The following is a 16,751-nucleotide window of genomic DNA, read 5'->3' as shown; positions in this document are numbered from 1 at the left end:
TCTAGTATGTACACTGCTTTGGAAAGGCAAAGCACAGACTACACCAATGATGAGAAATTTTGCTTGGAGGGCACTTATCTGTGTCAACCCCTGCAATCAATCTAACACCACAGAGGGCTTCTTGGTCTATACCTTTCGAACCACTAGTCTAGACCATAGGAATGGCACTGTTTTCCATAATTCAGATGTCTTTTCTGTGACAAGTTCACAGGAATCCTCCTGTGTAAAGCTACGGTTAATTTTATGTGCTTGACAAACATACAAATAAGGGAATCTCTCCGATAAAACAAACACAACGTACAGCTTTACCACAAGGGTCATGTGCTACACAAATGCATTTAACAAGTATTTACTAAGCATATTCTACACGACAGGCACTGCGCTTGGTGACCAGTTTAGTCTTTCAACCTGATATATGGATGTATCTCTCAGATGGATTTTTAGAGTCATCAGGATTGGAAAAAAATCAATGATATTACAATGAATTACTCAAATTGTTGTTTCTTTTTAAAACAATTTTTGGTTTGCATGGACTCATAGATTCACACACACAAACAACTTGTAATGATGGGTGACCCAGAAAAGTTGTTCCCTCTACTCGTTAAAGTTATCAATTGTAAAATCTAATTCAAAAAATTAAATTTTAAAAGAAGAGTGATGTGATGTTGAATTAAGTAACAAACATTTTATACATATGTATCAGAGTTATATAGATTTAAACCAGTAAATTTTGTTATCCTTTTAAGTCAACTCAAAATAAAACAAATGTATTTCATGTCATGAATCATAGCATGAGGATTTAGCAAATATTTTACATAAAAGGAATTCTTTCATTGTAGAACTGAGGTAAAATATGATGATGTTGTAATCATTAGAATCCATATCCTCTCTTAGATTGAATGGACAAGCACAAATTAGAGTTTTTAAAGAACTGTGACATTCTCATATCTTAATCTTATTCCTATTCATCTGAAACATTAGTTCCATGCATGCTAAGGTTTTTGTTAATTATATTAACGCTTCTGTGTGATACTTAAGTTCAATGGAAAAATGTAAAAAGGGATACATGCATTAATGCTTACAAATGGCTTCTATTTCTTAATGCAGTCTCTGGGTAACCAAGGGAATAAGAGAATTCTATCAATACATCCCCCACCACAGAGATTGGAGGCTAGCTCTCCATCTTGAATTGACAGGACTGAGCAAAATGCCAAGAGATGAAACCTATTTTAGTCCTAGTCTTCCCAATTTTGCAGCTAGAGAATCTTCTTAATGGCTGGCATAAATGGCCCAGAAGTAAACTGTGCTGGAAAGCTAGCAAACGAATGAAAACCAATGCAGTTCCACTGCACTGCTGAGCGGCCATCAGAAAGTGAATGCAGAGCCCAATGAATCCCAATATAAGAACCACCAAAACTTCCCTATCATATAGAAAAGCTCGAACCACATATACTTCCAATTAGACACAAAACTTTGAGTGTACAAAGGCACTAGTGACTGGTGTTTGAAATATACACACTAACCCTTACACAGGCTGTATATCACAGAACCACTGCAATACTTCCCTCTTTTCTGCTTTGAAATCAGTGTAAAACCTCTCCAGTGAAGGGGGTGACCGCTATAGAACATTTGACAGCTTGACAAGCTGTCACTTGACAGCACTTGACACTTGACAGTATTATACTGTGTACAATTATACAAATTCTGATCAAATTAAGTCCCCTAAAGTAAAAACTATATACATCACATTTAGCCTATAAAAGGTTCTTCTTGGTCATTAGCCCAAATTCTGGGTTATAAAAGTATTTCATTGGAAAGCTACCTGCCTATTTATTCATGCACTTACATATTTATTCATTCATTCATTCTTCATTCATATATTTTCTTTCAACCAATATCTAATAATGCTATACAGACACTAGTGTATATTAGATATTGGTTGAAAGAAAATATATGAATGAAGAATGATACCTATCATGTGTCAGGCACTATGCAAGGGCTGTTCTTAGACACAGATCTGCCTGATGGAGCTTACAGTCTTAAGGGGGAGAAAAATGCAGAAGAAAGCCTCTAAGCAAACAAGCACACCAGAATCATATTTAACACTCTGATAGTGTTACAAGGAAAGACTAAGAGTTCATGGAAAAGTTAATTGGAAGATCCACTTTAGATGGCGATGAAGGTCATGGAAAAAGGTAAAATCTCATGAGGGCCTAACAGAGCATTTTTTTTATTGCTCTGTAGCATAATGAGGTAGAAAGAACAAAGAAATAGGACCAAGTCCCCGCTTTGCCTTTGTAGTAAGTCAGTGCTATTCCTGAGGCTATTTTCTCACCTGAACAATGGAGATGAGATTAACACCTACCTATAAGCTATACTTCACTAAGCTGATCATGTTTGATGATCAAATATGACAAAATACCTGAAGTATTTCATCAACTGCGTAATGACATAAAACTGTTGTTAGCTGTCATCTCCCTAAGTTACACCTCAACATGTATTATAAGAAAATTTTAAAGATTCCAAATGGTCAATAGGCTTCATTTATTTAAAACAAACGTTCAGTAGGCTTCAAAGCACAATGACAGTATATATGATATGATACAGAACCCGTAGGAGAAAGAAGGGTTCTGCTACCAATGGAAGAAAAGGAGAGCTATTACAGATAACAGATTGTACAAAATCAAATGTTGAATTCATACTGCTTTACTGGTAAGAACATAAAGTTTTTAATATGTAAATAAGCAGATTTATGCCATTAATTCAAACGAAATACTTACTTCTATGTGCAGTACAACATAGGATCCCTCAGCCTGGCACAGGCTCTAGGAAGAGGTTGCTCACAACAAGGAAATGTGTGTAAGATCCATCTTTTAAGAGATGCAGCAATGTAAGCTTTACAACTTCCCTGAGGGGAAAGACAAGAAGCATTCTCTTTGCTCCCCATACCATTCCTTCTAATATTAAACACAAACCTCCCTTCATAAATAACGTACTATGTAAGGGTTATTCTCATCCACCTCTGAAGTTCATTATATGCTTTCTTATCAGTGCCCCAGCATTGATGTTTGATCATAACTTAGGCACAAACACACTTCCAGGGAAAAGTAATGTCCTCAATAAACAATCTTACCTCCTAAATGCAGCAACCTGTAACCAAATGCCAACATGCTCATTGTACCTTACCCATGGAGTGCCTTTCATGTAAGCAGTTTTCCAAACCCAACTGGGTCAGAGAAACACTTTTTCCTTTCTGCTGAGTCATCCCCCAGCTTATTTGGTAATAAAAGCATTAGCACATTTCCAACCTTTAAAATGCTAGTAACAGGGACTTCCCTGGTGGTCCAGTGGCTAAGACTCCGTGCTCCCAAGGAGGGGGCCTAGGTTCAATCCCTGGTCAGGGAACTAGGTCCCACGTGCTGCAACTAAAAGTGCAACTAAGACCCGATGCAACCATATAAATAAATAAATAATTTTTTTAAAATGCTAGTAACAATTCATATGCAAACTCTGAATGCAGCCAGAGCCTCTCTAGAGAAATCAGTCAAGAACAGTTCTCTAACGTGTTTGTTTGGCTGTGATCTTGTGGATGTCTTTACCTCAATTTTCTGTGTAGAGCTAAGCCCTTTGTGCTATTACTTTGGCAATTTTGTGGGGATGCCATGGGCATCTGGGAAGCCTGAGACTGAATTACTGAGTGTTAAATGACTTGCCTAAGGCTAGATGTTCCCATAAACCTGGAAACAGGACCCGAAACTCCCAATCCCATTAGGCTCTTTTCAGCACACAGCTGGACTCCTGGGATTCAGCTCCTCTGCCTGAGGACCTGGCCAGGTACTGGGCACTGGGTACCCCTTCAGCATTCACTAGGGGCAGAGCAACCCTAGATTCTGCAGCACGAGACGGGGAGTTGATTAACATAAGTTTGATCGAAAATGCCTAAAGCCGAATTCTCCAGGTGATCCCAGCTCACTCTATCCAAGGAAACCCTCTCCTCTTTCCCACTCTTCTGAAAAGGGGAAAGACAAAATGAGTGCAAATGTTTACGTGTTGTGTTCATGAGTAAGACTGCACCCATTTTACAGTGATGCAGTGCCAAAGCTGCTTGCTGAGATGTGCTAAAACCATATTCTTATGTACCATACTTATTTTACACTGAGACATTAGAAAAAAAGTGGATTTTCTAAGAGGAAAATACAACAAATGACAAAGGAATACAATACAACAAGCATAAGGGACAAATCTACTTCTCATAATAACTAAAGACACATTTATATGTCACCTAAAAGGAGCTCACAACTAAAAATAAAAGAGACAATAATTTATATGCATTAAATCAGAAAAAATAATCCTGTAGTTACATTTTCATTGGGATGAGCTTTTTTTTTTTTTTTTTTTTGGGTGCATTGGGTCTTTGTTGCTGCACATGGGCTTTTCTCTAGTTGCGGCGAATGGGGCTACTCTTCGTTGCAGTGCACGGGCTTCTCATTGCAGTGACTTCTCTTGTTGCGGACCACGGGCTCTAGGCACACGGGCTTCAGTAGTTGTGGCACACGGGCTCAGGAGTTGTGGCTTGCAGGCTCTAGAGTGCAGGCTCAGTAGTTGTGGTGCATGGGCTTAGTTGCTCCACAGCATGTGGGATCTTCCCGGACAAGGGCTCAAACCCATGTCCCCTGCATTGGCAGGATTCTTAACCACTGCACCACCAGGGAAGTCCCAGGATGAGCTAATTTTAATAGATGAATTAAGTATAGAATAATAACAAAATACAAGTTAAATCATAGAAAATTAGTATTTATATTACTAGAGTTTGAGTCTAGCTTTATATTCTAGTACTTTATAGTTAATTAAGTAGAAATCAAGTATGTGTAGTTTCTTTCTGAATTAACAAATCAAACAGTGGCTTCTTCTAATTATTCAAATTAAAAAAGAACTCATATGACTTACTTTAAAATACTGTTTTTATTTTTTAACTAATTGATTTTTTAAAGAGTTCTAGACCTGCTTCACTCTCTCAGTAAAAAGTACTATTTTTAAATTAAAATTTCCTAGTTGTTTTATATTTTTAGTATTTCCTTATATTTCCTATATTTTCAATAATTTTTGTCCACTTATTCATCCCTCCATCTATCTATTCAACATACACTTGGACCAGTGCTAAGCACCAGAATTATAACACATGCATATAAAAGTTTTCAGTAGACAGTGTTCTTCCATAAGTACAATCTCTTTTAATCCGCCTGCCAGTGCAGGGGACACGGGTTTGAGCCTCCTCCGGGAGGATCCCACATGCCGCTGAGCAACTCAACCCGTGCGCCACAACTGCTGAGCCTGTGCTCTAGAGCCCACAAGCCACAACTACTGAGCCCGTGCACCACAACTACTGAAGCCCTCATGCCTAGAGCCTGTGCTCCGCAACAAGAGAAGCCACTGCAGTGAGAAGCCTACACACCGCAACATCTAAGAGTAGCTCCCACTTGCCACAACTAGAGAAAGCCTGCACACAGCAATGAAAACCCCAAAATAAATAAATAAATAATAAATAAACTTAAAAAAAAAGAAAGTAATATGTAAACTAAATCTCAATAATTACTTAACCATGTATAGTTTTAAAAGATTGTCTGAAATTTTAAAACAAGAGCTAGAGAACAAGGGAAGTTATGTAAAAGAAAATGGTTTTTTGTTTGCCTTCTGTCAAGTCAGCTAACTAAAAAGTAAGAAGTGGCAAATTAGGAGTTTGCGATTATCATATACACATTACTATATATAAAATAGATAAACAACAAGGACCTACTATATAGCACAGGGAACTATACTCAATATCTTGTAATAACCTATAATGGAAAAGAATCTGAAAAATAATATATATATGTATGTATGTATATACATGTATACATATACATGTATAACTGCGTCACTTTGCTGTACACTAGAAACTAACACAACATTGTAAATTAACTATATCAATTTTAAAAAAGTACATGAAAAGAAAAATTAGAAGATTAGGAACAATGGAAATGTAGACTATCTCCTTTATCAGTGAAACATGTTATGGTAAAATAATGCTAAGTATTAAAATACTAAAATCCATTTTTAGATTGTTAATACAAAACACCAAAATGCACGATGACATATACATGTATATGCATAATGTATCTATTTATTTAATTCTTTGAGGTCAGAGGCATTATTTGGAGGCATTATCTATATGCACCATCAATAGATAAAGACTGTCCTTTATATTAGTTTAAAGAGAAAAGTAACAATATTCTTTATATTCACCCCCAACATGCTCACTGACAAGCACATATCTGTCCCATCTTGAGATATACATGTTTTGCATATCTTTATTTCAGATATTAATGAATCTTTATTTCACTAAATATATGTTTTCAAAAGCATATCTATGAAATTTTGAGAAGAAAATTTCAAAGAACAACTTTCCATGATCATTTACCCTGAATTTTCTAGTGAACTTTGCTCTTCTAACTCATCATTCTCACTCCTCTATCTAAATTAACATTTTGGCCAAAATATTCATTCTAAACCACATCTTAAATCATGTCAATCACCTGCTTAAAAACATTTACAGGCTCCTTAATTTTTGAAAATTAACATCTGAAACCCTTGGCAAGGCAGAGAAGGGCCTAGGTGAACAGGGGTTTGTCCTACTTTTCCAATTTCATCTTTTGAGTCTCTCCTTCACAATCTCCTATCCTGCAGATCTATCCATCAGTAGTTTTGCCAATTTCTTCCCTAACCCAGAACATCCTCCTCTATCTATGCCAGTCACAATTCTATTCCCCACTATTCACCCACCCAATTTAGATATCATTTCTTAAGTTCTTTCATTAGGCTTTCCATGTCAGGAGTAATCTCAATATATCTCTCTCTCCCCCTCCCTCTTTCTGCCTCCTTCCCTCCCTTCTTCCTTCCCTCTCTCTCTTAGGCCATACCCCTTTCTTTTGTTCCTCTAAATGGGACTCACCTACTTTTGTTACAACTATTTGACATATCTCCTCTACTAGCTGTACCATCCTTACCTTAAAGCAAGACCATTTCTTATTTAGTTTCATAAGCTAACAATCACTTAGTAAGGTGATTAAGGAAGCTCATAAATATAATTCATTGTTTTTAAGCAACATGATTGAGTGATAGGTTTAATCTTATGCTCACATACTCTCTGTTCTTTCCCTATAAAATGTTACCTCCAAAATGATACTTAATCATTGCTATATTTGAAGTTCCTTCAATTAAAAAAAATCAAATATCATAGCTTTGATCATGAGCTATGATCCTGATCACGAGTTAAGGGAAATCAGATTTTTCTAGCGAATGGTTTTACCAATCCACTTGTGGAAGATATTTCAGATGCCAGTCAGTACATGTGTCCAATGGCCTTCAATCTCCCATCCCATCAATCCCCAGTTTTTCTTTATAATAAACTTAGTGTAGAGAACCACAAAAATTTCCATCATGAGAATGCAAAAAAAAAGCATACAAGTATACTATGGCTACATTATGCATAATTACTGGCTTTGGGATATGCGCTTAAAGATTATCCAATATAATGGCTTGTATCCTCGATTTGTCTTTCTATTATTGGGTCCAGAGAAAATTGGGACACCTCAATTCATAGTGCATGAATTAGGCAATTACTTATGAAGTTTTTAAGGTACTAAGTATCAGCATGATGTCTAAACAAGTGGATAACTACGTTTAAAAATTAATTTAAAGAAAATTTGCAATGATCTACAACAAGACATTCTCCCCATTCCCCTAGTTGTTTTAGTACTATACAGAGTTCTTAAAGCGCCACATCAGTATATTCTCTCCATCATTTGACATCCAATATAATTTTGGACATAAAAATCCACTAAAATAACTCGATTAACTTCTGTACAAAACTGTCTTCTCTATAGAATGTGCAGTTGCCAATAAAGGAAATCACAGACTACAGAGTAAATCTTGAATATATTAACTTGTTTCCTTAAGGTCATAAAACAAAACATATTTTGACAGAATTATTTTTACAAAATTACAAAAAGTAAAATATACGTGATGTTTTTAGTGTAATGTATGTAAAGTCTGTTTCTTGCTAACGCTTTTATTAACACTTTATTTATTTATTTATTTACTATTAACACTTGTATATAAATGTCCTTAGTGATATACATTGAAAGAAAGGTACTTTTTTTTTAAATCACACATTATAATTTTAAAATCTTTAGGTTAAGAGTGAAAAATTGATAAAAAATATAGTTTCGTGTAGTCAGATTTCTTTCTACAAAATCCATACTAGGATATATTTTTAAATATATCTTGTTAAACAGTCTATTTAAAAATCATGGTTTTAGTTTATTTGTAAACAACCACATTTCTATGTTATTGCAATGTTTCTCAAAATATTGTTCACAAAACACCTGCTTAAAAAAAATCTGGAGCACTAGTTTTAAATGCAGAGACCCCAAGATTCCACTCCACACCACTGGATCAGAATCAGAGCCTGGGAGTATGCATTTAAAACAAGTTTGCCCATGTGGCTCTGATGTCCACCAGACTTGAGAAATCTATCGAGTCTATCTCATGCCTCATTATATTCTCGGTGTTATATTTTAGAAAAAAAAGTTGCCAAACGATTTCTTCAAAAAAATATATTTTTTCCAAATTCTCATTCTTATAATTTCTAAAGTGTCACTCAACAGAAACTTAAACCTTTTCCAAATCCCCTGGTATTTCAGCTCAATTAACAAATGAAAGGGGTCATTTTTCTCCTTATTGCCTGTTGTCTTAAAGGATCCTGAGCAAAAGCCCGTGACACCCACTTCGCACCTCGGGACACGGACCTCCACTTTCCACAGGTCAGAATACTGAATCCCGTCACCGTTAACACCATTAACATAGCCCTAAGGGACACTTGGTTCCCTCGCCTTCGACTCTCCGGGCAGAGAAAGCCCGTAAGCTGCCCAGGCCCTCCAGTTCTCAGAGCCGCCCGGGCCGTCAGCACCTCTGACAGAGCCTGGTGGATGGGGACCGGGTTTCACTGTCACGAGCCTGCCCTCGGAAAAACCAGACACCAAGGAAACTGACCCGAGACAGCCAGGAACACACAGACCCACCGCCCACCGCGCTTTCCGGCAGCCAGTACCTCTTTCCAAAAGACAACAAAGGAACCCTTAAGCAGCTCTTACCTAGTATACAAGCCACCCCCACAACTCTCCTCTCCTCCCCCGCTCCCCGGCGCCTGTTGCTAAGGAGGCGAGAAGGCACTGGGGCAGCCTCAGGACCAGGGGACCGACAGCGGGAGGAGCTGGCAGCACCAGGGCGGCGGTGAAAGCCCAGCCTCGGGTGAGCCCAGGACCCCTTCCTATGGCGGGAAGGGTGCGCCCTCCGCGCGGCTCTGACGCCAACGACTACCCCCGCGCACTCAGGCGGGCGGAGGGAGCCTCGAGAACTGGAGACCTGCGCCCAGGAGCGCCGCTTCCTCTGCGGGCCCGGGAAGCTCAGCCCGGCAGAGGAGGCCTCTGGCCCGGTACTGTGGACGCCTGTGGGCCCAGACAGCGGGGCAGGGGCTCGGGGACAGCCCTGGGGAGGGCAGGCACTCACCATGTTGACTTCGGAAACCATGTCTATGCTGGCGATGTCGATGTTCATCCCCACGCAGACCGGGGGACCTGCGGGAAGCGCACGACACGGTGATCAGCCTGGCTCGGGCACCGGCTGCAGCTGCTCTGAGGATGGGGGGCTGTCCGAGGAGGGGGCGCAGGCGAAGTGTCCCCCTCCCCACCTCGCCGCAGCTCGGCGGAAGCGGCCCCCGCCTCCCTCCTCCACCCAGGCCGCCAGCGCGGTGGGTCGCGCTGCCCGCAGCGGCCGCGCACACCCTACTTACCCCCGAAGTCGGGTCTTAGGCGAATGTCGTAGCCTTTCAACAGCTTGTCCACCGTCTCCTTCACAAAGGACATGTTCCCAGGATCGTTCACGCTGCGGGAGGGACGGGGGCCAGAGACAGCGGGGTCAGGCGGCGGCTCGCCCGCCAGCGCCCAGCGCGCACACCCGCGCGCCCTGCCCGGCGCCCGGCCCGCTTCCCGTCAACCCACCCGCGACCCTACCTCTGGGCGCAGCACACCACCGCCACCAGCACTGGGGCCGAGAAGATGCCGAAAAGCCTTCCTCCCGCAAAGCCCCACATCCCTCCGCCGCGCCCCGGCACGGGGGAGGGGGCGCCCCGCCGCCGTCGCGACCCGCAGCCGGGGCTGCTCCTGCTGCTGCCGCCGCCGCCGCCGCGCTGGCCCGGAGCGGAGGAGGGCGCAGGGGGAGGGGGAGGGGAGGAGGAGGAGGAGCGGGCGCCGGGAGAGGAGGAGCAGCGGGCGCGGGAGCTAGGGGAGGGGGGAAGAGAGAGCGAGCCGGAGGCCGAGCCGGAGGCCGAGCGCTGCCTCCTGCCTCGGCGGCTGCGGAGCGAGACCCGAAGCCCGGCGGGGGACAGCAAGCCGGAGCCGCGGCTGCGCGGCGCGGGGCAGAGCTGGCGCTGCCAGCTCCTCTGGGCTCCGTGAGACCCAGGAAGGAGAGGATCATCGGCGACTGCGACGTGGGCAGAGACCGCGAAGGAAACGCTCTCCGCTTCCCCCCGCCCCCTCCCCGGCCCGACCCCTTCGCTACGACCCCCGCCCAACTGCGGCTCAGGCCGAGCCCACGAGTGCAGCGGAGCGCCTCTGCCCGCGGGACTGCGAGCTACGGAGCAGAGAGGGAGGCTGCGTGGCCCGGGGGAAGCCCCTACCTCACCTGCGGGGCTCTGAGCCTCGCGTCCCCAGGGTCCAGGAGAGCCAGATGGGCAACAGGAGAGCCGGGAGCCCGGAGCACATGGCGCTGCTCCTCTGACCTAACCTGAGTAGGATCCGCTCTCCCCCACAGTCACCGAGCATTCTAACAGCGATGCGGGGATCCCCGCCCCTGCCCCCACCCACGGGCTTTCCCGCCTGACCCGTCATCCAGCCCCTTGCATGGCGGCCCGATTTATTATTTATGCAATATAAAACCATTTTTTAAATTGGTTCTTTAAACTATTTCTCTCACTCTCACCCCCTGAACATTTCATGTGAGCACTGGGCCCTCCCTACTTACATAAATACATTTATAATGAGTGTTAAAGAGAGGCCTGGATATGCACGTTTGCTTTATTATCGGGAAGCTGGAGTCCGAATCAGACGTGGAGACCCTGGACTATCATCCCAGGAATGGGAAAATAATGTGCCTTTTCTGGTGCAGCCTGGAGCTGTCCGTGGTTCTTAGTGTAAGGCAAGGAACCTCGTTTTCGCTATGACTGGCCCCCATCCTTTGGTTCTCATCTTAGAAGAGAACCTCCTGCACCTTGGCCAAGAAACAGACCGATGTGCACCACGGTCCACCCTGCCCTGTATGTCATCACTGTGTACCTGAGGAATGTCTGCTCACCCAGAGTCATAGGTCATATATTTTTCTTTACTGAATGGTCCTCTGTGCTTCACACTTCTAATACTGAGGAAGATGATTACACATTCCTACTTGTGGTCAACCAACAATACTTACAAATCAAGTCCATTTTCTGCTTGATAGACTACCTTGGGCCATTCCAGGACCTAATGAATGGTTAATTATACGTAACTGCTTCTCTGTATTAATTACTTTTTCTACAAAGCTTAAGGTTTTCTTTTCTATTGTCAAGACTTTATATGGGTAAATATCTAAATCTAGGCCCTGGTTCTCAAGTTGCCCTGTTTCTGCCATTAATTTTAAATATCATTGCCTTTTTTAAAAAAATCAAAAATTTTATTTTTGGAACAGAAAATGTAACCACAGAAGTTGAATGGTTGGTATTAAGATAAGGTTAAGAGATAAATTTAGCTCCCTAATTATTTTCTGGAAAAGTCTATTTACAACTACTTGTATTCTGTGTCCTGTTCATGTGCAATGGAATTATCAGGAAACTTAGATTTGCATTATCATACCTTCCCCTCCACATTCATGTTTCAGTCTCTTTATCCTGTTTGCATGTACCTCTTTTAGAGAAATGTCCTGTTGGGGATCATGGCTATAGAAAACAAACAGTGAGAATAAGGTGCTTTAGAAAAACCAACAACATAGCAAGAATGATCCCCCTTTCTACTATTTTATATGTTCTAAAACTTGAAAACAACATTACAAATGTTATTGTCATCCAACCATGTAACACCTCAGATCTTGGCCTTATTTTTCATTCCAATTCCTGCTTCACCATGCAGTTCTGCAAGAGCTCTGATCAGCTTTACATGGGAACAAATCCACAACCCTCACCACCTGTCCACATTGCTTGTCTCTCACCTCCCACCTTCAGGCTTCTCAGTTAGCAATGAGGTCCAAATGCAACAGGACCTACTCAGTACTCACAAATGTGCAATCTGAAATTACTGTAGCATTTGCCATCCATGGGGTGGACCTTAGATGAACAGAAGGTGGGAGCCAGGGGATAAATGATTCTCCCTCTATTTCTCCCTATGAAATGTCCTGAGATGCCATAGTAACTCCTTTCTTTTCCCTCTCCTTCCATGCCTGGATCCCCTTTTCCTTCACTCCTGTTTTCATCAGTATTACACACCCTAGAAAAGCAATAGCACTTCAATTTTGCCTCAGGATATGTTTTCTGGTGAACACAGGCTAAGTCACAAACCCATTGGCAAATCACTAAAAGTGTCACCTAAAATGCAGTCTTTTTTAAAACGAAGACAAAATCTAACAGAAACATTGCAGTAAGTGTACACTGGTATAATCAAGATACACTGGTCCATGAAGCTCATCACAGTTGCTGGCCAACTTGCACCTACATGAGCAACAAAGCTTGGGCGTGCAACCCTTGGTTGCCCTCCTGTCTCAGCTCCTCCCACAGCCTTCTTGGAGGATTGGATGTGCCCTGAACCCCAGGTAACCCCATCCTTCCACTCTCTTGCCAGGATTCCTGAAACCAAGAGTATTTTCATATCTTTACTAGATGGTGCTAACATATTAGCCAAATCAGCTGGAAATAACTGATGCAGTTCTTTATTTTCTACAGAAAGAGAAAAAGGCTTTAGGGGTCTTACAAAGGATAAATTTTCATGTCAGAAGAAAAAGGAGATGAATGCAATTTTGTTCATAGTAAAGTGGTTTTAAACAGGCTAGAATAACATTTCGGGGTCCTTAAGGTAGGAAGCAGGAAAGGGGGGAAATAGATGAAGAGCATCACATGATCACTTTACCTAGTCCATGTTTGTGCATTTGGGCTGACCAAAAGGCCTTCACCAAACTGTGTTTTGTCCCTTGCATATAGAAAGTCAAGTTGTCTTTTTAAACAGTATCAAAGTTTCTGATAATATATTTTAAAGCTCTTTAAAATAACTCAATCAATTTGAAGTATGACATGTGAAATTAAAAGTTAAATATATAATTAGATGATTTTTGAAAAATGTGCAGACCAGTGTACATTTCTATCATTCCCAAAATTCCAGCTCAACCCTTCAGCATACATGCCATTCCGGATCCAGATAAGCACTGACCTAACTTCTGTCATTATAGATTTTTTTTTTTTTTTTCTGCCTGTTCCAGCATGCCATATAAGTGGCATTACACAGTATATGTTATTTTATGGCTGGCTTCTTTCTTTCAGTATAATGTTTCTGACATCCGTCCTTGTTGCAGATCCATAGTTTGTTTTACTGCTGGGTAGCATTCCATTGTGTGTTTATTCCACAATTTGTTTATCCATTCATCTGTTGATGGACCTTTCTAGTTTGGGCCATTATGAATACAAAGTCAAGTACAAGTCTTTGTGTGGACATATGGTTTCATTTCTCTTAGGTAAATACATAGGCGTGAATGGCTGAATCATATAGTAGAGTGCATGTTTAGCTTTACAAGGAACTGCTAAAATATTTTCCAAAGTAATTGAAGAAATTTACATTTCACCAGCAATGCATAAGTGGCTCTTCCACATCCCCCCCATCAATCCTGGTGGGCGTGCAGTGGTATTTCATGAGGTTTGAATTTGTACTTTCCTGATGACATGTAAACATATTTCATTTGCCTACTGGCCATTCTTATCTTCTTTTTGAATATATAAAATTTTTCCCATTTTTAAATTGCATTCTTAGTCTTTTTTATTGAGATATGAGTTCTCTATATATTTTAGATACAAATCCTTTATAAAATATATGTAATGAGAATATTTTCTGCTATTCTGTGGCCTTTCTGTTTGCTTTCTTTGATAGTGTCTTTCAAAGAAAAGAAGAATTTAATTTAGATGAAGTTCAGTTTATCAATCTTTATCTATTATGGATCAAACTTTTGGTATCCCACCTAAGAAAACTTTACCTAATCAGAAGTTAAGAGTTTCTCTGGGTTTTCTTTAAAAAGTTAGCATTCATATTTACACCTTTGATATACTTAGAGCTAAATTTTTGTGGATAATGTGAGTAAGGGTCAAGGTTCTTTTCTTCCACGTGGATGTCCACTTGTTTCAACACAATTTGTTGAAAATATTATTATTTCTTCCATTGAGTTACTTCTACATTTTTGTTGCGAATCAATAGACCTTATATATGTGGGTGTATTTTGGGGGCTTTATTTCATTTACTCTGTTTCATTGACTTACACATGTATTCTTTCACCGATTCCGTGTTATTCTGATTAATGTAGCTGTAAAGTAAATTATCCAACTTTGATCTTCTTCTTAAAAAATGTTTTTGACTATTTGAAGTTTTTTGCATTTCATAGACATTTTAGAATGATCTTTTCAATTTCTATAAAGAAGCTTCATGGGATTTTAATTCATATTACATAAAATCTATAGATGAATTCAGGGAAAATTGGTTTTTTTTTTTGTTTTGTTATGTTTTTTTGCGGTACGCAGGCCTCTCACTGTTGTGGCCTCTCCCCTTGCGGAGCACAGGCTCCGGACGCGCAGGCTCAGCGTCCATGGCTCACGAGCCCAGCCGCTCCACGGCATGTGGGATCCTCCCTGACCGGGGCACGAACCCACGTCCCCTGCATCGGCAGGCGGACTCTTAACCACTGCGTCACCAGGGAAGCCCAAAATTGGTATCTTAACAGTATTGAATCCTCCAATCTGTGAAAACTCTGCATCTCTCTATTTATTTATAATAGATCATATTTAAATTTTCTCAGAAATACTTTGTAGATTTCCGTGCAGTCTTGCATTTGATTCAGTAAATATATCCCTAATTATTTCATATTTTATGCTGTTATTAATGCTATTTTTAATACTTCATTGTCCAATTGTTTGTTGGTAGTATATAGAAATATTATTGATTTTAATATATTCACATTGCATCCTATAACCTTGCTCAATGTACTATTATTTTGATAAAAATTTTTGTAGATTCCTTAGGATTACATCAAAAAAGTCAACCATATAATCTCTGAATATAGATAGTTTTACTTCTTCCTCTCCTTTCTGGATGCTTTTTATTTCTTTTTCTTGCCTTACAGCCCTGACAGAGACCTCCAGGGAAATGTGGAATAGAAGTGGTGAGAGTGGATACCCTTCCTTTATTCCAATATTAAGGGAAAATGTTCAGGTATTTTTGTTGTTGTTGTTGTTTTTACCATTAAGTGTGATGTTAACATCTTCCTCTTATTTTTCCTCTGTTCCCTCTACCCTTTACTCTTTGCCCCCTTTTGCACCTCTCTGAAAATTTCAGTCTTAAGGGTAGGGCAGTACAAGATATGCATCTGGCATGGAATGAGGAGCCCAGGCAGTGTGAGGAGAGCATGAGGGTTCATAGCTCAAGTGGATGAAAAAAGACATCTTTTTGGGTGGAAAGGTGAGTTTGGATGTCACAGCCAAAGCAAAAGTAAGGAGGGTATCACTGGGGACAGACAGCCTGGCATGGGTGTCAGAGCGCATGGGAGATGAGGAAGGCATTGATGTGGACAAAGCAGCCTGTGTTTGACATCAGAGCCAAGGCAAGGTGAAGCCACGTCCCAATGGCAGGAGGCCTCATGTGGCAGTAAGGGTCTCAGAGGGTAGGAGAATATCCAGACATGGGGACTACCCTGAGTGTGGGTCTAAGCCCAGGCAGGATGAGAAAGGCATCCACTAATGTGGGTCAGCCTGGAATAAGGAATTGGAGCCCAAGCAGCATTAGGAAGGCATCCTAACACTGTGAAAGGGGAGAAGATGTGGGCATCCATGTGTTGGGGTGACCTGTCATGGAAACTCAGAACTCGAGAAGAGTAAGGATGGCATCCACATTCTGGGATGGCCCAAAATGAGATTCAGAACCTGAACAGGGAGAGCAGAAAGTGTGGAGGGTACTGGCAGCAAGAAGAGATTGGTTATACAGTGGGGCACTTATCAAATGAGTAAGTATATTAAAGATAATGGAAGCCAGATTTCTCTCTTTGGAGATGGGAGTTACAAATGCTAAAAGACAGAGAAATAATCCCTGTGGTGTGAGATTGTGGTCAAAAATATTTGTGTGAATTAATGATTTTCAAAATGTTTAGATAAGTACAAATATGTACATACACATATATATGCATATACTGTATGTATATTTTTCTGTACACCTACATATATACACATATGTACATATATTCTCAAGTTCTATCCACCAAGAATGCCTAAGAACAATGACAGCCCAATAGCAATCAGCTATTGCACCCCTGCACCCAGATCATGAATTCTATGTATGATTTTCTAACTAAAAGGAGCCATGGCTCTTTGGGAAAAGGGTTGATTCTTG

The 16,751-nt window shown here is 41.1% G+C and overlaps 1 protein-coding gene across 2 annotated transcripts in view; it reads right to left on the bottom strand.

The window, feature by feature from the left end:
* Positions 1-10,859, bottom strand: part of GABRB3 (gamma-aminobutyric acid type A receptor subunit beta3) — a 233,224-nt gene extending 222,365 nt beyond the window's left edge. Inside the window, exons 1-3 of one of the 2 annotated variants that reach the window (XM_024741782.1) lie at positions 10,780-10,859; positions 9,890-9,981; positions 9,607-9,674 (exon numbers count right to left, since the gene is read on the bottom strand). In XM_024741782.1, coding sequence (XP_024597550.1) covers positions 9,607-9,674; positions 9,890-9,981; positions 10,780-10,859 — 240 coding nt within the window. Of the gene's footprint in view, positions 1-9,606; positions 9,675-9,889; positions 9,982-10,109; positions 10,279-10,779 lie in introns of those variants that run through there. The other variant, XM_024741780.1, reaches the window with a different exon arrangement.
* Between the last annotated feature and the right edge of the window lie 5,892 nt (positions 10,860-16,751).

The sequence above is a fragment of the Neophocaena asiaeorientalis genome, unplaced genomic scaffold, assembly GCF_003031525.2.
Source record: "Neophocaena asiaeorientalis asiaeorientalis breed wild unplaced genomic scaffold, Neophocaena_asiaeorientalis_V1.1 scaffold655, whole genome shotgun sequence".
NCBI lineage: Eukaryota > Metazoa > Chordata > Mammalia > Artiodactyla > Phocoenidae > Neophocaena > Neophocaena asiaeorientalis.
This window is presented reverse-complemented; position numbering and strand designations above follow the sequence as displayed.